General features: G+C 39.8%; 1 protein-coding gene across 2 annotated transcripts in view; it reads left to right on the top strand.

Moving 5' to 3' along the window:
* Positions 1–22,922, top strand: part of ANKRD55 (ankyrin repeat domain 55) — a 369,279-nt gene that overhangs the window by 267,354 nt on the left and 79,003 nt on the right. For both annotated transcript variants that reach the window (XM_057307266.1, XM_057307265.1), the window contains one exon: positions 11,854–11,944. In XM_057307266.1, the coding sequence (XP_057163249.1) occupies positions 11,887–11,944 (58 nt within the window). In that variant the 5' untranslated portion in view covers positions 11,854–11,886. The remainder of the gene's footprint in view (positions 1–11,853; positions 11,945–22,922) is intronic.

Raw genomic sequence — 22,922 nt, 5'->3', positions numbered from 1 at the left:
GCTACCAAAGCACCTCATAAAATTCCTCAATACTTCACAGTTAGTTCTAGAGAGCCAGTAGGCGCTGACTTCAGTATACCACTGTTTTGTTATCCCATTTCACCCAACGGCCTTTTAAGGTGAGGACCACTATTATCTCCAGTGTACATATTGGGAGAAATATAGTTTGCCCAAATGCACAGAACTAGAATGGGAACAAAACTCTGAAGGAAGCTCAGGCTCTGTGATCCTAATAACATCTAGCTATAGGCCTGTACTCCTTCTTTAACCTAAAAACAGCCACAGATATTCCAATCCCCACCTCTGTCTCACTTCTACTACAGATGCATTTTCTGTGGCCCCTTGGGGGCTCAGTTAATATTTCTAGGTCTTTACTGTCCAGTAGAGAACCTTGGTGTAAAAGCCCACTAAGTGTATATTTTACTTAGCATTTAAAATATTTTCTAGCCCCTTGCTACATAAAGAATGAGCCAACTAACAGCAGCATCTGGGAACTTGGTAAAAATCCAGACTCTTTCTTGCTCAGATCTACTAAGTCAGAATCTGCCCCATAAGATGATCCCCAGGTGATATTTATGCCCATTAAAATTTAAGAAGCATCACTTTAGCCTACAGCGATCACACTGGGGCTCTCATGTACCAAGAATGTGTCATGTTTTATGTTGTCTTTGCAGTTGGCAGTGACTGGCACTGATACAAGACACTCTATCATATCCCATCCCCTTTGTGGTTGTTAGGGGTACAGTCTGTGGTCACAAAACAGAGCAACTCTGCAGAGTGAGAGTTGGCCTCATTAGCAACTATTCTGAGCAAACAGCCACAGGCTTCTCTTCCATTAACCTGCTTAGTAACCTCAAATTTTGTTTTTCTAATTCTACAAGAAACTTTGGAGAGCCAAGTTCAACTAGATTCCTCACAAGGATTTCCTCTCAGAAAAATTAATGCAAAGGAAAATAACTTCTAAACACTTGAGAGTCTGTCAGGAAGTGGTGGGGAGGAGTGAGCTTGCTGGAGCCAGACCTCTCTGACATCCTAACTTAATTCAAACCACAGGACTTCATTTGAATGTGGCCAATCATTCATGAGTTGAAAATAGAAGGAAAGGATATGTAGCCAAAGTTAGAACTTTTAAAAACACTTTTGAGATGTTCAGTAAATTCGCCATCCGCACAGACATTTAAAAAAGCATCATGGGTTGGGTTTCTATTATGTTTTGTTTTCTGTATTTTCCCAAACCATCAGGTTGCTGAGGAATGGCCACAACCCAGATGCAATTGAAGGTAAATCCCCACAGTTTCCAGTTGAGATGGAAATCTAGAAATGAAACAAATGCAGTTCAGAGAAAAAAAAATTTTAAAAAGATCTATTTGGGATTTTAAAATAAAGGCCAAAATTATTCTAATCTGTGGACATCTATGGGTATTAGTAGTCATCAGCAAGTACTGGCCTAATACAGCCAACTGGCATAGCAGGGTGAAAATTCCCTTAGCGTTTTTCATCTGGCCAAGGTGGGGTTAGCAAATGTGCCTTCTAGAGGCCAGAAGAGCAGCATTATTCAACACAAGGACAGAAGGAAGAGCAGTCTATTATTCAGTAGAAGGATAGAAGGAAGAACTTTCTGTCTACCCAGGTATAGGGAGGATTACTGTGTCCTTACAGAAGGTGGTCTTTCAGAGATATTTCTTCAGGCTTCTAGTGATCAAGAATAGCAGGACTCTGAGGTGCCAGGAGGCCACAAAAGGTAGCCTGGTAAATCAACCCTAAACTGAAAGCCTCATATGAATGGGGACCTCATGTCTGTTTTGGTTACCACCATGCCCCCAGCACCAGCACCGTTGCCTGGTACGTAATTAGTGTTCATTAAATATTTATCATAGGATGGATGAATGAATAAAGCCACTGCTACAGATTAATCTCAGCATGCTAGAAATGCCTGGTAAATACTCACCAAGTTCACATGATGTGCTCGTAAAAGGTTACGGTAGCCTGGGGCACCTGGGTGACTCAGTGAATTAAGCGTCTGCTCCTTGATTTCGGCTCAGATCATGATCTCAGCCCCGTGTTGGGCCCTGCGTGGGACTTCCTGTTGAGGCTCAGCAGGAGATTCTGCTTCTCCCTTTCTCTCTGCCCTTTCCCCTGCTTGTGCTCTCCTGTTTCTCTCAAATGAATAAATAAAAATCTTAAAAAAAAAAAAAAAAGGTGACAGTAGCCTGGAAACTAAAAGGAAAACATAGGGCAAAGTCAGAAATAGGGGTGTCTGCACTAAATAGGAATGGGACTGGGCAGACTGGGAAGGGGAGAAGAGGGGCACTCACTGTGGAGTCAGAAGGCCCCATCACCCAATTCATCATTTTGCCAAAAGTTGGATTTGCCCATTTGAGCATTTAGCGTTGGGTATTTAACACACCAGTATCTATTACTGGCTACTGTGAGCGTAGCACTCTTGGAACTGTGAGAGATGAAAGACCTATCAATCAGCTCAGGCCTTCTGGGAACTTAGAATTTAGTTGCGAATGTAAGTCTAACATGATCAAATAACAAATTCTAAAAAACACCATGCAAAATATCAATAATTTGTGATTAAGTGCCAGATAGGGTAATGAATGTTAAATGGTCAAAGAAGTCTTTGTAAAGGAGATATAGTTTAAGCTCTAAGAATCCCTGGCACATAGTAAGTGCTAAGTGTTTGTTTGTGTGAATGAGTAAGTAGATGAGTGTTAAAAGGTACAAGTTATAAGATCAAAGCAATATGAAAATTATTTTAAGAATAATGTATATGTATAAAGTATACTGCACATTTTATAGGGAGAAAGTTCATATTGCTGCTTCCTGAAATGAGTGGGTAGAATATAAATAAATGGTTGGAGATCCGAAGTGACAGAGACCATTGATTTTCAGTTCTCCCAGGATTTCAGACAAGAATATAGTTCTGCTGGGGTGCCTGGGTGGCACAGCGGTTGAGCGTCTGCCTTCGGCTCGGGGCATGGTCCCGGCGTTATGGGATCGAGCCCCACATCGGGCTCCTCTGCTAGGAGCCTGCTTCTTCCTCTCCCACTCCCCCTGCTTGTGTTCCCTCTCTCGCTGGCTGTCTCTATCTCTGTCAAATAAATAAATAAAATCTTTAAAAAAAAAAAAAAGAATATAGTTCTGAGTAAAACGCTGGGAACTCTTTTTTTTTTTTTAATAATGATTTTTTATTATATTATGTTAGTCACCATACAGTACATCCCCGGTTTTCGATGTAAGGCTCGATGATTCATTAGTTGTGTATAACACCCAGTGCACCATGCAATATGTGCCCTCCTTACTACCCATCACCGGTCTATCAACGCTGGGAACTCTTAAGTGTATGGGCTATCTATCCTTAGGAAAGGTCCAGATAAGCTTCTGGACAGTATGCACTGATTTCAGAAGTAGTTTAGAAACCTCTCGACTCCAGGGATAGCAGCTAGGAATCTTATCCTGTGGTCCACGGTTCTTTTCCACAGTTGACAGTATTCTTGAGCAGCCACTGCTTCTTCATCCCCAGCTGTGCTGGTTCACAGAGCATCTAATCAAGGATCCGGCGGGAGAGAAGTGTGCAGGATGGGAGGGGATGAGGGTGAGATAGAAGCATCGGGGAGCGATAAAGAGAAACACACCTCACTGAGAAGCAACCCCAGTTCTACAGGGACATAATCAAAAGGAGCCTGTAGACTGATACCATAGGAAGGTGATGCTTGAAGGGTGGGTGACGACTCTTGTGTCACGTAACGATAATGGTAATGATGGGAATGATGATGGCTTCTTGGGGCTCTTCAGTGCTCCATGTTCTTCAGTGTGGCCCTGTTTCCTCTCCTCTTCTACCCTTTTTCAAACTGTGCCCCATCAGTCCTGCTGGCAATCAGTGATAGGGGTAAGCCAGTCAGCTAAACAGCCTTTCCTTAAGATTACGTGGAATCCTATAAAATAGCAGTGTCCGGTAGAAATAAAATGCAAGTCACGTATGTAATAGTAATTTGTCTGGTAGGCATATTCAAAAGTAGATAAACAGAAACAGGTGAAATTAATTTTAATGGTATATTGTATTTCATCCAGTCTGTCTAAAATATTATCACAATATAGAATTAATATAAAAATTATTAAAATAAGGCACATTTTAGATTATATTTTTCAGATAAGTCTTCAAAATCCAATATGTGTTTTACACTTCCAGCACATCTCAGTTTGGACTAGCCACATTTCAAATGCTAAATAACCAGATATATTAGCTGATAGCTACCATATTGGACACTGCAGACTTAGGAGCTCTGAAATGACCACTTACAAGGATCCATTAAAGTCTCAAAGAAAAGTCGTTACAAGAGCACTAATACTATTCCTGATGGCTCCACTGTCATGACCTAATAAGGTCCCAAAGGCCCCCACCTCCACATGCCATCGTATTGGGGATTAGGTTTGAACAGATGAATTTGGGGCAAAAACAAACATTCATCTACAATGAGCATTGTGGGAATAATTATGAAAAAACTTGAATTATTTAAGTCGGTATTAATTAAAATTATAATTGAAATGACACGTCATGAATTCATAGGAAGTTTTAAAGAAGTTGTTGACCTAAGTACTTTAAGAATGCAAAGTGCTGGTTAGTTTTAGCCTTTAAGTAGATTTTAAAATAACAAGATTCAAAAAAATTATGTGCCAATTTCCATAAAATTTAAGTTTAATCTGGACTTAGATGTCATATTGGCATTATAAAGTTGAATTTGCTTACTAAGGGGGGAAAGAGATAAAGTATTGAACGTTTTGTTTTAAAAGATCCAAGGACTTTTGACTTCATAATATTTATATTTGTTACAAGAAACTACAGGATTTATCAAGTTTGTGGTAGAGAACTATAATTGTTCACTTAAAGTTATAACCATGTTCATTTTGAGAGATTAACTTTTCTCATGAGTCTTATGAATAATTAACCTATTAACTGATTTCTTTGGCCTGGTTTTAATTAACTCAACCAGGAAAAGAAAGACTATGCATATTCTTCTATAATCAGAAACAAACCTAAAGGCATTTTTTAGTAATATAGATAGTGACTTCGATAAATTTCTTTAAAACCAGTGCAGGTTCTCAATTCCCCATAATAGTATTTTACATACATTATTGGGTCTCAATGCTGACAGCAACACTATGAGTATTTTTTATCTGCATTTGTAACTGGAATAAGTGATTTGCTCAGTATCACAAGTATACTAGAAATGTGCTTGAACTGGGGACTTAAACCTAAGGCTGCCTGATGCCCAAGGTCCTGAGCACCGTCTATGCTGCCCCTGTTAACAGCTCTTATTTCCCTAACTTGTGCTCATTGCAGGGAAAGCTCTGGTTTTGCCTGAATAAAATGTAGAACTACCTAAAATTTTTCTGTGAGTTCACCTTTGGTTTACAGCACAATCAGAATATCATTAAAATCTGAAATTCTCAAACAGATGATTTCTTGTTGATATGGGAAATTTTCATCACAAGTTCTTACCAGAAAGTACTTAATATGGAATTACCCCAGTGAGTTATGGTTAATTGGGTTTTAATGTAACATTATCAGCTTTGGCAGGGAAAGTCATTCAATGATGTTCTTTATTCTCAAAGTATCCAGTGAAGTCCTTCGTTCACTAAGTATTTATTGGGCAACTCCTTTGTGCCCCGCTCTGCGCTGGACTGTAGGGACACAGAATGGACAAAGCAGACAAGGGCCCTTGCCCTTATGAAGTTTACCCTCTAGTGGAGAAGGGTCTTAATTTCAGTTTCCTTAGCAGCAGACCCCGAGACAATTATTCTAACGCAAGTGGCTGATTAAAAAGTACTGGAAAATACTAGTAGGAAAGGGGGGAGGTCATACAAGGAGGGACCAGAAATCCATAAAAAGCATGTTCTTAAACCAGTTAACACAGGTGGCAATGGAGCTTAGTCCTGAAAGGGAAACTTAGGGAAATGGCATAAAACAGCATGTCTCAGGATCATTACACCCAAAGGCAACGCAGCTGGTGGGTATAGACCATCTCCCGTGAGGCACTGGTTGAGGACTGCCATTGGTTGGGGGAGGGTGTGAGTAAGCCCCTGGAACTTCTGACCTACCCTGAGGGCTGGCAGAGTGGCATTCTGAATTCTAGAAAAATACCCTCAGACAGATAAAGGCATTTGAAAGTTGAAACTGAAGCACATTGAAAAGTCTGGGGACTGACAGGATCAGCTACACAGAGACAAATAATGAAGACCTAAGGAAGTACAATTTAATTACAGAGAGTGACAATTAATAAGAAGGGAAAATGAGCTCATTGTATTAATTGCAACTGGAATGGGACAGGGAAGCCGCTGCTGCTTTAGGTGGAATATGGAGATCAGTAAGGCCTCTGAGCTGAAACCTTATGATGAGAAGAAGCCCGCTATGGAAGGGTCAAGGGAAGGGGGATTTAGATCGTCCCTAGGCCAAGTCTGGGGCATAGCTAGTGCCAGTCCAGGAACTGCTCGTCACCAGTTGGAGACAAGGTAAGTACAGAAATTGAGAGTACTTCTAAATGTAACCATTTAGAATTGGTTACAGTAATTGACATTGCCCCAACCTCTAAGCCTGTGGTGATGGATTTGTCTCCTTGAACATTGTGTAGACTTGTTTGGGTTTTGTCAAGCTTGCACGGAAAGTCATGCACAGTAGAATAGTGTTAAATATGTGATATTTTAACGTTAGTTTGTCAACTATAATCTAAAAGTGTATAAAAATCTGATATAAGCACTTACTTATTTTTAAAACTTGGTATTTCCAATTTAATTTTTAACAAAGTTGCTTTAAAATTTAGGATAACATTGTTAGTTAAATTATAGAGCTAAAACTTGTATTGTTGACTCTTTCAGCTTTATTGAGATATGATTTACATAAGCACCCTTTTGAGGTGTTTGGTTATAGGAATTTGACAAGTGAATACAGAGCATGTAACCATCACCATGATTGAGATACAGAGTATTTCTGTCACTCCTGAAGTTCTCTCTGCATACTTTGTAGTCCTTTCCCTCCCCTGGAAAGCATTCCTTTGACTTCTGTCCCTGTATTTTTTGCAAGAATGCCTTGTAAGTGGAGCCATGTGGTGTATAGCCTTTTGTGTCTGGCTTCTTTCCCTCAGTGTAATACACTTAAGATTCCTCTGTGTGTTGCACGTATCAATACTTCTGTCCTTTTTATTCCTGATAGTATTCCATCGTCATGTGGACCCCAGTTTGTTCATTCACGAGTTGATGAACATTTGGACTGTTTCCAGTTTTGAGTGATAATAAAGCTGCTATAAACATTCATATGTATTGTGAAAATAGGTGTTTTAATTTTTCTTCACTGAATGCCTGGGAGTTGGATCACTGGGCCATATTTATGTTTAACTGTCTAAGAAACTGCTGAACTATATTCCAAGATGTCAGTGGCCATCTGCAATCTGCCAGAGATCCCCCATCCTTACCAGCATGCAGTGAATTATTAGCTTTTTTTAAAGCTGTTCCAATAGGTGTGTGGTGGTATTTCGTTGTGATTTTGATTTACAGTTTTCTAATGATTAATGCTGAGCATCTTTTCATGTACTTATTTGCCATCTATGTCTCTTCTTTGGTGACATGTCTGTTCAAATTTTTGCCCTTTTTAAAATGGGGTTGTTTGCTTTTTCTTACTAAGTTTTGAGGATTCTCTGTGTATTCTGGATACAAGTCCTTTATCAAATATATTTTACAAATATTTTCTCCCTATCTGTTGTTTGTCTTTCCATTTTCTTATAAGAACTTCTCAAAGAGCAAAAGTTTCTAATTATGACAAAATACAATCACAATGGCCATAGTAATTAAGGAAATAAATTTTTAATTTTAATTTTTTTAAAAGATTTATTTATTTGACAGAGAGACAGCCAGAGAGAGAGGGAACACAAGCAGGGGGAGTGGGAGAGGAAGAAGCAGGCTCCCAGCAGAGCATGGAGCTCAATGTGGGACTCGATCCCAGGACTCCGGGATCACACCCTGAGCCGCTAAATGACTGAGCCACCCAGGCGCCCCTAATTTTAATTAAATTTATATAGCTATGTAATATGGCTAGGGGCTACTGTAATGGACAGCACAGCATATTAATGACTAAATGTACTTTCAGTGAACAATGTGTACATTTTTTGTAATTCTTTTTTATTCTGTTTGTTTTGATTAATTTTTTTACGATTTTATTTATTTGAGAGAGAGCGAGAGACGGCATGAGTATGGGAGGCAGCAGAGGGAGAAGCATGCTCCCTGCTGAGCAGGGAGCAGGACGTAGGGCTCAATCCCAGGACCCTGGGATCATGACCTGAGCCAAGGCAGACACTTAACCAACTGAGCCACTCAGGCGGCCCTGTTTTGATTATTTTTATTGACATATAATTTTATGGCTGCTGAATCTAATAAAAATTGGGGTTGGCATTTTGTAAAATTTTATTTTTATATTACTAATTTTGTTGTATTTTAGTAATATATCAGTCCATGATGTTTTGGAAATTTTAAAACTTGGCTCTTTGCCACAGGTAGTCTGAGAAGTATGGTGGCCCAATCTCCCTGACAGGGCTATTTCTCATTGTAAATCCAGTAAGTGGTATTCCGGAGAAGGAAGTGACTGGTGGGGTGAAGGACGGGAGGGCTATTTTAGATAATGTGGTCAGGGAAAGTCTCTCTGAAATGGTGATATTTGAACTGGAGAAAGACACTCCAAATGGAGGGACAGAATGACAAAGTTTTGCGAGGTTGGGAGAGGCATGTTCGTGGAACAGAAAGGAGAGCAGTGTGACTGGATGTGAGGGTTGAGAAAGGTGGTGGGAGATGAGCTGCAGGGGAAGCCAGCAGCCAGGTTTTGCAATCACAGAGACCTCTTCTCTCTTCCCCTCCTATATTACAGATAAGAGTTAATGAACCACAGGCACCCCATATGTCTGAATAAGGGCCTTTTTCAAAATGTACTTGATAAAACAACCAAATGTTATCTTACGTTGGCGTTAGTTGCATAGCAAGGTTTTCTCTCTGTTTGAAGTCCAGTAAGCAGACTCAACATAGTAACTCTCACGAGAAGTTAGGAGGTGGAGTTTTCTTGCCACAGATTAAGACACTGAGGCTCAGAAAGCTCTGTAACTTGCTTTACTTCAATCACACAGCTCCTGAGAAACAAGCTCAAACTCATATCCTTTCCACTCTGACTGCCTTTCTTCAAAATGAGCCCCAAACAGCCCTTTTACCCACATGAAATTGTCCTATATTTTAATTTGGTTTTTGGTAATGTTATAAATGGGCACAGATATGTAACAATTATAGAGGCTTTGCATTTATTTTGAGAGTACCTCCTCTGTGTTAATTTCTTGAAGCTGCTGTGACAAATTAGCACAAACTTGGCTGAAAACACAGAAATTATTCTCCTACACTTCCGGAGACCAGAAGTTTAAAATCAATCAAGCAGCGAATGTGTTGCACTCCCTCTGAAGTCTCCAGGGGACAATCTATTTCTTGCCTTTTGCAGTTTCTAGTGGCTCCAAGTGTACCTGGCTTGTGGCTGCATCATTCCGATCTCTGTTCACATGACTTCCCCGTCTCTTTGTGTGGCTCTTCTGAGGACACTTGTCATTGGATTTATGGCCCAGTCAGATAATCTAGGATGATTTCTACTCAAAATCCTTAATTACATATGCAAAAACCCCTTTTCCAGATAAGGTCACTTTTGCAGGTTCTGAGGATTAGGATAGTCTATGCATCTTCTGGGGGACCACCATTGAGCCCACTATACACTCCCTGCGCTTCAGCCTGGAAACCGTAGGCAGTCAGCTGGGCACTCATCAGGCTCAGTTCATCTGTTTCTCTTCTTCCAGGGATCACTACCTGCTATCTGAAAACTGTTGTTTCAGATATTTTGCCCAGTTTTCTAGTTGTTTACACAGTAGGTAAATCCAGTCCCTATGACTCCACCTTGGCCAGAAGCAGAAGTTGCACCCAAGAGTGTTAAGCTCATTGAGTGTGGAGACCTTGCTCATGCCTGCATCATCAGAGCCTATAGAAATGACTGGAATGTGGTAATCCTTCTGTAGAAATTGATGGATCAATGAGCAAATGGATGAAAAGGAAATTAATCCAAATCCTTTTGCCTCAGTCATTTGGGCAAGCTTGAGCCATCTCTCCTTTGCTGAGTATGTGCTAGTATGAGTCATTTTATTTGCCAGTCCACTGAGCCTTCTTGCCTTGACTTTCATGGCTAATGTGAAAAAACAGCACTGGGAAATTTAAGAGATTTACCTGTGTAGCACATGGTGCATAATGATTTAGAAGAAGTAGGTTCTGCTCATGTTTTAAATAAAAAGAACGCAGGGTATTTTGGGGGGGAGGGGCTGATGTGGGAAAGGTTGAGGCCAGATAATGTGTTTAATGGAAATAAATGATAAGGCAGTGAGAAAATATGAGAAGCAAGAGATAAGAAAGAAGGTCACCTATCAAAGAACACATGTCATAAATTATATCAGTCCATATCAAAACAAATTATGGTCATATATGAAGAAAAGTGGTTTCCACTTTCATTTCCGCATGCACACACAAAGTTAAAAAGAAAATATTACCATTTTCAACAGCATTTAGGGGAGCACCTGCTGTTTGGCTGTGTGATTTACCCAAAAATCAAATTATCTTGAGTATAAAGCTTTGTTAGTTTTTTTGAATTTATTACATCAGATTTTTAATGACAAATATAAAATAATAGACATTTGTTATAATAAGACTAAAAATACAAAGGTGGCTAGAGTTAAAAATCTACTACTTTAATTGCAATCCCCTGAGATAACCAATATTAACGTTTGGTGGGTATCTTTCTACATCTTCCTTGGTGTTCCTTAGAACATATATAAATATATTTACATATACAGTGGGTGGTTTTTGGTTTTATAAAAATGTGAACAAATGAAATATATAACTTTTTTTTTCATTTAACAATAGAGACATCCTACTAGGTGAATATAGATTTACCTCACATTTTTTAATCTAGAGTATGAATTTACTATCTTTTATTCAACTGTTGCTCAAGCGATGTACATTCTGGTATTTTCTGTTTTTTTCCACCACAGATAATACTGCACCGAACACCCTTGTGATTGCAGACTGTTTTAATTTCATTGTCATGGGTCTCTGAGCCTTGAAATCTAACCTTTCAAATGCCCCTTGCTTCCTGTCATCCTGCCTGTCATTTGGAGAATGAAGCTAGCTGAAGGGGAAGACTACAGATGAGCTAGGAAAGCCGATAATCACTCTATACAGCACATGGCCAGCAGCTTCCTGCTACACTATTTACGTCCTATTCCATTGAGATGGCACTCTCCGCTCACATGACCCAAATGCAGCTCTCACTCCACCAAGAACACAGCTGAATCCAACTGCATTGGCAGCTTTGCACATGCTCCGTCTGGCCCTGTGAATCCTCACTCACCCATTGAGATTTCTTTTGGTTTAAAGCAACATTCCAGCTGCTGAAGCTTCGCGACCTCCAGTGTTTTCCTGGCTCTGATCCAAGGCAGGTGGCCCCCTGCAAATGATGTTTTTTAGAATTTGGGCTTTTTTGTTTATTTGTTGGGGGTCGGAAGGTGTATGATAATTACCCACAAGCATAGCTGATGAATGGAGCCATATGAAGTAACTCTTTTTCTGGCAGTTATTACAGGAATTACACTTACCTATTGCCATCATTTGCCTTGACAACAACCTGCAGCTCTAATGCACATCTAATTCTCAAACAGAGGTCTTGGCGAGTGATGCTGTATCTGACTGATGTGTTGGCTGTAACATGTGAGATTGTGTTTTTTTCCTCTCCAGAAACCTGGATGCTTTTTGCCATTCTGATGGTAAATGATGAGACAGGCAACCATGGATTTCAGCACTCCATCTGTGTTTGATCAGCAAAAAGGTAAAAATGCTGCTTTAATCCATCCTTTAGTTCTTCGCATCTTTAGTTCAGTAGTTGAGATTTTGCAATTCTAAGGGGAAAGAGAGTAGTGTGTGTGTGTGTGTGTGTGTGTGTGTGTAATATGGAAAGAGGATTTCACATAGAAAACCTGTTCTAAATGTTCACTTCTTATTTGATAAGCATTTGGAAGGGAAAAATAAGCTTAAGGTCTGTTTGTCTTGTTAAAATATTCCAATCTACAAATTTTAAAAATTGGGTTTTGAGCACATCAGCTATTTCAGATACAGTCATCTTTATTCTCATTTGATTTTTTCAAATCTTCTCAAAAAATGTTATAGTAAGTAATATAAAAAGAAATCATGTATCTCTTTTCAGTCTTTTAACGCAGTATCTCATTGCTCCAGTTTCATAAATACTTCTTGATTCCCTTTTAGGAATAGACGTTACCTAGATTTACACTGTAGTTCATACGTTATCTCATCCGGGGTTGTGTTATGACTTATCACAATGTTATTATTTGTAATGACAGGATATATCTTTCTTACTCATAATTTGCAGAGTGGAGGTCATTTTCCACATGAAAAGATTGCTGTGCAATCAACCCATCCTCATAAAAAGCATGTATTCAGCCATACAGTTTACATATATACATTTTACATATGAAGTGTTTACATATATGTATGCATAATACCTTTGTGCAATTATGCATCTTTTCTATGTATGTGCAGGAAATTTCCACTCTGTAAAAGCCATAGGTTTTGTTTTCTAGAATATTTTTTAAAATATCTGATATCTAAACCACTTTGTGTCACTTGTGAGTATTCTTCAGGATCCTAAAGTTCTTTGGTCATTTACTTGTTTGGCTACAACATGAAAATGTTGATTTGTGAAAGCTTCATTAAGAAAAGCTTCATTGCTTCTTTCTTTTTCCCTTTTCCTGCTTTAGGCCATACTGTGTTTACTATCCTTCAAGTTACATCTGGTTTCATGGGTGAATTATTTTAGCTCAGTGCTTTCTCAAATGTTAGATTTACATTTAGATCTCTGAGTAACTATGTACAGGTATATACACAAAGACACACACACACAGATTGATCTCCACTTCTTCACTCATTTTGAATTGTGTGTGTATGCACCCTCAGAATGTGCTGGTCCACACTGCACTGGATGATGAACACCATAGAGAAAGTGACTGGTATGGCTGTGCCCACCACCATCCTCTCCCTTGTGTGTGTCTTGTATTACTGAAGACAATCAGTAAAAGTGAAAATATGCCTAAATCGAAAGACGTAATACTGGCTAAAAAATGACATTGCTGAGCTGTGCAATCCAAAGAGGAGCACAGTGGGTTTATTTTGTAAGACTAATTTGAGGAAGCTGGAACTGGCTGTGAAGAACTGGCCCTTCATAATGAATTCATCTGTTCCAGGGTTGTGTCTCCTCACAGGACTGAGCCCAAAACATAGTTAACTAGTTAACATATTAACTCATAATATTTATTTTCATATAGCACCTTTCATATGAGCAATTCACAGCATTTCTTCCACCCCAGTCCTGACTCTCCCTCATCGAAGTTAACCTTCTCCCTCAATCTTTTCTTTCTAGAGGTGTTGTGGTATGGTGGAAATAGCATAGGTTGGAATGGCAGATCGATTCTTAGCTGTGTGACCTTTGCAAGTTACCTAACCTCTCTGGGCCTTATTTTCCTCAGCAGTAAAATGTAGGATATAATGCTGGCCTAGCAAGGTTCTTGTAAGAGGATAAAATAATTTGTAAAAAGCACCAGTCACATTGCCTAATGTGCTGTAAGTACCTTAAAATTGTGGCTGCTTTTGTTATTATTATAGCTATTATAACTATTACTACCTTGGACTGTGAGTTCCTCAAATGTGAAAGGTTTTCACTTCTCTATCTCCAGCTTGAATTTAGCAGTCCTCAGAACAAATGAGAGTTTGGTTAATACTAGTTGACTAGAAAACTTTAATTTTTTTTTCAGAACTCCGGGGTACCATTCAGAGCAATCCCCTAGAATAATAAATTAAATGATACCGTAATAGTTCTGTTACCACATTAGCCCTTCCACCCTCTTAAAAGCATGAAGGCCCATAATGGTTTAGACCATTATATAGATTTTAAATACCAATATGGTGTTGTTGGGCAAACCATGACAAAGTGACTTTCTCTCTAAAGGTTGAATGTGGGCTTTCTTTGAGGGCTTTCCATGAATTCTGAATATTTAGAAAATCAAAATTCTAGTAGATGCAGATGTTGAGGAAAGACATGCTATCTGGAAGGATCTTAGAAGTCATATAATGCACTGGTTCTCAAACTTAGCTGCACATAAGAATCATGTGGACGGGTTTTGAAAATGCCAATGCCCTGATCTCCAATTTAACTGGTGTGGGGTGTGGCCTACCAAAAGCTCCCCAAGAAGATCTCACGTACAACAAAATTGAGAACCAGTCATCCAACCCATCCCCCTAACATCTCCAACGGGAAGAGTGAAGCACAAATAGATTAAAAGGCGGGCCTTGTTTGTACTAAAACTGCCAGCTAATGAGTAATAGAGGGGACTGAGACCCAGGTGTTCACTATCCAGACAACAGAACAATGAGAAATTTCTTTTTATGGGTGGTCTCTGGCCCCAATAGCTACTATGGGGTGGTGGTAGGGCTCAAGCTGCTCTGGTTTATGGGTTTCCAGAGAATGGTTAGCACTGTGCACTTGAAAAATATGACACAGAATGGCCTGCAGGGCTCAAGTGATGTGGATGTGCAAAGTCTGAATCCCTCTAATGGCATTTTTCTGTATTTCTTTTTGGTAGAAGTAACGAGGCATCTTTATGCTAGGGGCGTAGGGATGGACAGCAGTTGCTCATGTTCTGTCTCAGTTTTCTTCCCACTGGCATGCACCTGGGCAAACTGATCTCTGTGTCTGAAAAATGTGCAGGGGCAGGGCTGCTGGGAGGCTTAAAGATCCGGTTATCTGACTGGCCAAAGGGATTAGAGCTGTGTTTCTGGCTTGCTTCATGAAATTGTGACGCAGGAAGCCTGGGTCTTCAGAGCTTTCCGCTCCTGCTTTGTGCTTTTTGCTTTCACCATAGCAACATCGCTTCTGGTCCCATGTGCTCTTCCTGGCTGTCTTCCCTCTCAAAGCCCACATGCAGGGAAGGATCTGTAGTAAAATCATTTACTACAGAACACAAAGGTTCCTACTGCAGTGGAGATGTTATATAACTGAAGATATTTGCATCTTAAGCTCTGTCTCTAATTGTGGAAAGAAAAGGTTTGTGATGTCTGAAGGAGGAACATGAGGCCTCAGAGAGAGAATGGGAGCTGGACAGGTGGTCCCAAGGGTCTTGCCTACTCCCAGCCCTGCCCAGGGTCTGGGAGGTAACGTGTTTGATAAGCACCTGAGTGTGTTTGTGGGTACCTGAGGGGGCTGGGGCCCACCGCACGGCCTTTTCACTGGTAGAGGTGTTAAGACAGTAAGAGAAGGGCCAGGCCTTCCAGAGCAGATTCAATCACTGCAGTAGTGTCCTAGGGCTTCATGACAAAGTACCTTAGGTTGGGTGGCTTAAAACAACCGAAATGCATTGTCTCACAGTTCTGGAGGCCGGACGTATGAAATTGAAATGTCGGTACCTGCTCCTTCTGGACTCTCTAGGGAAGAATCCTGCCTTGCCTTTTCCAGCTTCTGACTGCTTGTGGCCTCCACTCCAGCCTGTGCCCCATCTGCATGTGGCCCTGTCCTCTGCGTGTGTCTCTTACCTTAGAACGCTCTGCCTCTCTGTCATAGTAACAGTACATGGATTACATTGAGTGCCACCCACATAATCCAGGATAAACTTCTACTCTCAACATTCTTAACTTGATCACATCTTTTGACATACGAGGTAATATCCACCTTTTTGACATACACAGTAAAGTGAACAGGTTCCGGAGATTAGGGAGGGCATGGATGTATCTTCAGGGCCACCATTCAGCCTGCTACCTGGCATGGAAAGATATCAAATTTCAAGTCCCTTGTCAGAAAATATCGTGACTGGGGTTTTGGTAAAAATCCATTCTTAATGAAACTGGAGGGCAATTTGGCATTTGGCAGAGAAGACGGAAAAGGCAGCTATTTGGTGCACACTCTACAGGTACTTTACATAGAATACATTTGATAAGAACAAATGTTAATTGAGCACTTAGCAGAGCCAGGCTCTGTGCCACATGGACGTAGACCAGCTCATTTAATCCTCGTATCTGCCCCACTATTGTTTTCCCCCCTTTTGCCAATGAGGGAATTTGAAAAGGTTATGACTGACTCAAGGTTACGACAGACAAAACGGCAACACTGAGATTCAAGCATAAATCTGCTTGACTTCAAAACCCACGTTTGATCTAGACAGTACTCTTCCTTCATCGACCGTACATTTTAATGAAGAAGTAGAGATTAATGAAAATTCAAATTAATGAAGCTGTATTTTCACAATCAAGCTGTTCTTCCATTGTGTTGTGGATTTTTAAAGCTCCCACACACAGATGTGATGGTTTTAATTCCCAACTTTTCATCCAAAATGGGAATGCTAAACAAAAAGAATTTAGAGTTCACAGATTTGCACTTTGCTGAAAAAGCAAAAGTGAAAATTCTGTGTGACGTACAGATGCCTCCAAAGGAAGAATAAGCAAATTTTCAAAGAGGTTTGGGAAGAGAGCAGAGAAAAGTCAGGCAAAGAAGACAGAGAGAGAATGATCTGGGCTTACATGATGATTTTAGGTTCAAACACCTAGAATGGGTGCCTAGAATGAAACCCAGGAACACTGAGGAGAACGCTGTGATTAATTTTCAGATTGATGGTCCAGATCAAGGAAGATTAGCTGGTAAATCACCAATCCACAGGTTTAGAAGCAGAATATCTGTGGCCTTTGGAAAATGCTTTGCCTTCTCCCTCTTTTGGTGAAGGAAGAGGAGCAGAGTGAAAAGGAGAGATGAGAGAATTCTTTTTCCGGTATTGTTGCCCACTTCAGACCAAGTTTAGTCAAACAAGTTTGCTGCAAGCCTGCCCCTTGCCCTTACTTGCTTCCTTGCTGTCTGTTTGGCATAGGAACATCCTTCCCATCAACCAGCTTCTGGGAGAGGTTGTGACAAACCAGTCCACTCCTGGCTCCTCTTGTCAGCCTAGTAGGAGAGAAGCCCTTGACTAATTGTATCCAAACAATTACCATCCACAGTCTTAGAGAGCCATGAAAATGCAAGTGATTCAGCAGGTTGGGGATTAGGAGAGTGGTGTCATTGTCACTATTCTCCTCCAGAGGACAGCCCTACTGTCCTGGAGAATGAGGCCTCTTGCCCTAGGATGCATCCCAAGGAGGATCCAGGAGTGGTAGCCCGAGGGAATGGAGGTACACCGGGTCCCTTAGGTCTGCATCAACCCTGATGTTATGTCCCACAACTTAGCTGGATCAACTTCAGAAGGCAAATCCTCTATTCAGCGCCTTATTCAGAAGTCAGCTAGGTGGTCACACTGAGCTTTTCCTGCCATCTCTATTCATTAACTCCACATTTCTTTAGCAATTATTAACTGTGTTGAGTAATTGATATTCATGTTTTTTCTCTTTGATGCAACCATTTGGATGCAAGGATATTTGATATGGAATCTGAAAGAAAAATTGCTACACATGTAGCTATTTTTATTACCAAACACTTATGAAACAAACATCTCACCTGTCTTCCTCACCCGAGACGAGGTGAGAAGGTGAGGGTCTAGAGGCATGTACATGCAAGATTGGTGTAGGTGATGTGTACAGATATACACCATCTTGCAGAAAGACCACATCCAACCAGGAGTCATGCTTAGCACTTCAATCAGGAAGGCTGTCGGTCAGTCAGTGCAGAGTGTTAGCTGATTCTGAGAAGCCACTTGTAGAAGAATGATCTCCATCTCAGCTTTTCTGATTTATCTCTTAAAATCACAGTGGTTTTACCTAACACTTATTAGCTTTCAATTAATAAATACATTTGTGTGCTTAATAAGCGCCCTTAATTTGTTTTCTCTTTATAAAACTTAAAAATGTCACTTGCTCATCGATGGTCTTGTTTTATTGGGTCTGTTAGGGAGGAGGAAAAGGGAAGACTATCCGTTTTACACAGGAGATATTTCTATTTCTAAATGTTCCTCAGAATTTTAAAATATACATGTACAATATTTAATAGCATTCTAATCCTTTTTTAACTTTTTGTTTGAAAATAATTTCAAACTTAAGGAAATGTTGTAAAAATAATATAAAGAACACTTGTGTTTTTTATACAGATTCACCTAATGTTAACATTTTGCCCCATTTGCTTTATTGTTGGCTTTCTTTTCCGTCTCTCTCTGTCCCATATTTTCCTGTCTCTGCCTCTCTCTATGTATATATATGCATATGTGTGTGTATACTTTTATCTAATCTGTCTCCATTCCGATTTTTTCTAGTGAGCCAGTAACATCTTTCATAGTATTTCCTCCAGTACTTTATCCAGCCTAGGATTAGCTATTACATTTAGTTGTGTGTCTTTAGTCTCCATTTTTCTGGAACATTTCTGCACACTTGCTTTGTCTTTCATGACATTGACATTTTGAAACTACAGTCTCTCTCTCTTTTTTAATACTGAGTATTAAATACATTCCTGAGTATTAATACATTTCCTCTTTCTGGGTTTGTCTGAGATTCCCTCATGACTAGATTTAGACGATGCATTCCCAGCCAAAGTACCACGGGGAGCTGTCTCCATCTCAGGTTATCACAATATCATTTAAATCTTTTTAAATGGTAATTTGAAGTGACAGGTGTTGCACTACTACATATCAACCAGTTCTTACAATGTTTTTTTTAGTATACTAGGATTTTTTTCCTGTTGTAAAATTAATACCACCTTCTTTAAAACAGTCAAGCAATACAACAAGGATTTCAGTATTAAAAGTGTTGCATTCTAACAATAGGAGTGTTATATAGCTAGCAAATGGCTCTGTTGTTCAGTCTATGAGCCCACCCTGTCCTCCGCTTCTCAGCCACCAAGATGGACTCATAGTAACTCACCCTCCATACTGGGGCTGGGAAGTAGCTTCCAAAGGGAGGTAAAGGAGATCAGGCCAAGAATATTAACCAGCATCATTAATCAGAAGAAGAGCAATAACTGGTTTATTAAACAGCTCCCACATGCTAGGTGCTGTGCTAAACTCTTTATTCCTGCTTTGCTACTTGAACCACACAGCCTATGAGATATGTCCCATCTTTGGTTGTCTGAGGTTACACAACTTGCCCAGTGCCACAAAGGACAAGGCAAAGCTGCCATTTTAACTCCAGCTTCTGAAACCCAAGCCCTCCTCACACTCCCCTTCACCAGAAAGTTAGACTTTGTGGTTTCTGATAGCCCACCCCATCCACCACTTCATGACTCCTAGTACAAGAAGAAGAAGAAAGGTAGTGGCACCTCAAGTGGGACTGGCAGGAGCTGACAGCCCTGAAGTGTCCACCCCACACTCAATGTCCAGTTGCAATGAGCTCTGCCCAGTGGGTTCTACTCATTGTGACAGCCTGACCTCTTCCAGGGTAGCAGTGGATCCAGTCTCCATGGCAGGCTGCCTTGGGAGCAGAGAAGGGCACCAGCATCCTAGGAGATGTTGGGTACACTGGAATGTGACCTGTGGAGCTGATGTGAGAGAAGCTGGGTATTTGCAAGGTCAAGGCTTGGGTTCCATCACAGAAACTTCAGAAGCCAGGTCCTTTATCATATTCCTACTCAGCACATTTGTTCTGTGCAGCAACCTGTTCATGTTTCTCCAAAAGACATTTCAGGAAGCCCAACCCTGCAAACAAGGTCACACATAAACAGCATTTGATAGAAAGAAAAAAAGAATTATTATACATTGATACCTGTGGTTTGATTGTGAATAATCTTGAGACCATTTCTTTGTTCTTTAACTCACCATAGTGAATCAGAACATGGTGTACTGTTTTGTTTGTTTTTTAACTTATTTTTTTTTAAAGATTTTATTTATTTAACAGAGAGAGACAGCCAGTGAAAGAGGGAACACAAGAAGGGGGAGTGGGAGAGGAAGAAGCAGGCTCCCAGCGGAGAAGCCTGATGTGGGGCTCGATCCCAGAACGCCGGGATCACGCCCTGAGCCAAAGGCAGACGCTTAACGACTGTGCCACCCAGTCTCCCCTAACTTATTTTTATGAACTGTGAGAGGGACACCTGAAATTCACCTGAATCGACACTTTTATCCTTCTGATTACTTAGTGCTATTAAAAAATGGTGTTCTAGAGTTTTGGCTGCAAGTTGGCTGACTTAGCATGACCACTGAATATAGAGTGGGGTCAAATGGGCTCACAGGCATCTGGTTTCAGGTAGCCAGAGCAGAAATCAATTTCAGGATGGATTCCGGAAGTGTTTTGACTTAGAACAGTCATGTTTTGGAATTGGAAGGAACCTCAGTGTATAATCCAACTCCCTCACTTTTTATATGTGAAGACTGAAACATAGAGGTATTGATGGGGATACCGTGTAATGCTGTAATGGCCCCTGGAGCCAAACTGAACAGGTCAAGGCCAGTGCCACCACTTACTGTGTGACCCAGCTGTTTAACATATCTACAGCTCACTTTCCTACCTTGCAAACTAGGATGAAGCTACTAAAAAGGATTGCTTATCTAGATTGAATTAATGAATACATACAAAGCCCCTACAACCATGCCTGGCTCATAGTAATCATTCAGTGAGTACTAGTGGTGGTTATGGGATTGTTCTAAAGATGGTTGTAACAAGGATTGTTCTAAAGATTTAATGAATACATACAAAGCAGTTGGAACTAGGCATGGCCCAGAGTAATTACTCAGTGAGTGCCAGTGATTCTTATAATGATTCACATAAGATCACATGGACAACTGGTCTTCCCAGGTCAAGAGAACATCTTACCCTTTAAGCTGACTCCTCCTCGGTAATGAATACATGGCATAGCACCACTGTTTTTTGTGGAAATTGGAAGGGGCAGAATTTTCCTGGGCAGGAAACCCATATCAGAAGGAAATGAATTCTCCAGGAAAGCTCACACAGCTTAGGCTACTTCTAATTTGCCTGTCCTCTGTTAAAGGTGTTCTGTCTCCTTCCAGATAAAACTCATCCCTTTGCTCAAAAGCGAGTCTACCTGTTAGCTTTCACTGTCCATGCTGGTGCCGGGCAGGTTTCTGGGCTCTCTACTCTCTGGTTTTGAGGCAGAATCTCATTTTTTAAAATTTAGTAGTTTTACCATGTTTTCTATTTGATAGAGGAAAACTCCCTCGGTACTCTTTTTGTTTCAGTTGTATTGTATATTCTTACTCATTTTTTGTTTCCTTTTTTTGTTTGTTTATTTTTGCTTTTGGAAGATACTACATTAATATTAAGGTATAAAACAATATCCAATGAAGAATCTCCCACCCTAGCCATCCAGTTCCCCTCCCTGGAAGCAAAACAATGTAAGCAGTTTCCAGTGTATTCTTCTAGAGAGATTCTATGTATAAATAAGCAAATAGTTAGATATATTCTTTTTTCTTCTTTAAAGCATAAAGTTATCCATTTGTTTTTACAAATTAAAAGTAGTATCAATTTCCTGAACCCGATCCCCCAGAAAACTATTGAAACTTTTATTGAAATGACATTAAACTTACAAATGAATTAAACTTACAAATGAATCTGTATAATAAATAGAATTTATTATCTTATTTAGTTTATCCTTTCTGGGAATATGGCATATATCTCCATCAATTCAACTCTTCTGTTATATCACTCAACAAAATTCTGTAGTTTTCCTCAATTAGATTTTAAATATTTTTTTTATTTTTATTTCCATAGTATATTTCATTTTGATTTTATATTTTCATTGTAATGAGTTATTTTCTGTGTTAGGACTGGTTTTCCTGCTTATATTATTTATTACAGAGAACTATCTAGTTTTATATTTATTTTAAAATCTGCTAACTTAATCAGATCTCATCACTTCTAATAGTTTTGTCATTAATTCTCTTGTGCCATCCTTGTGCAAAAGATGAAACCAGGTGGAGTGTTCTTAAGTCCTGTTCTACCACTTAATAGCTGTACAACTATGGGGAAATAATTAAACTTCTCCATGCTTCAATATCCTCATCTATAAGCTGGGATAAAGATACTACCTACTTCATAAAATAAAATAAATAGCCTAATTCAAATGATACTGTTGGGACAGTACATGGAACAGGAGTCATCTGTAAAAGTCAGCTATTATTAAAACTATGATAATTTTGCTCTCCCTTTGTGATTATTATCTCTCTTTTTTTTTTTTTTTTGCTTCATACTTACTGCATTACATTAAGTTTGTCTTCTTTATTGTTTTATTATTAAATATATTTGGAATTGATTAGAAATAAATGCACTTAACCATACTTAGAATGTAAGCTTTTAGCTGTTAAGCATTTTTTTTTAAGATTCCTTACTCACGTTATCCTGTATTTCCCCTTTTTTCTAGTGCTGTAATATATTTTATGAATAGATGTCAAGAAATCAGAATGATGTGGTTTTGGAATATAGGTGAGGTTCGGTGGGGTGAGGTCCGGAGCCCACGACCAAGAAAGAATTCCTGAGATGTCTTTGGTGCAAAATGATGGTTTTATTAAAGCACAGGGAAAGGACAGGCAGAAAAAGGGGCTGCACCAAGGTCTTGAGGAGTGGTGATTAAGTACTTAGGAGCTGGGGGAAGTAAGGAAAGGGGAGGTTTCAAAAGAACTTTCATATGCTAAAGAGGACCGACTTACAGGATACCTACAAGATACAGAAGGCCTTGCCATTGTCAAATTAAGTTGTTTTCCCCTCTAGCAAGGTATTAACATTAAGATAGTTGGGAGATCTCTGGAAGAAAGTCACACCTGTCCCACCCCAGGAAAGGTGGCAGTGGTTGTAGGGTGTCAGCTTATGCTTTGTCTTCAGCTAGCCTTCTG

This window comes from Ursus arctos, unplaced genomic scaffold (genome assembly GCF_023065955.2).
Source record: "Ursus arctos isolate Adak ecotype North America unplaced genomic scaffold, UrsArc2.0 scaffold_5, whole genome shotgun sequence".
NCBI classification, from domain to species: domain Eukaryota; kingdom Metazoa; phylum Chordata; class Mammalia; order Carnivora; family Ursidae; genus Ursus; species Ursus arctos.
The sequence above is the reverse complement of the archived record's forward strand: the minus strand, read 5'-3'. Positions and strand labels throughout refer to the sequence as shown.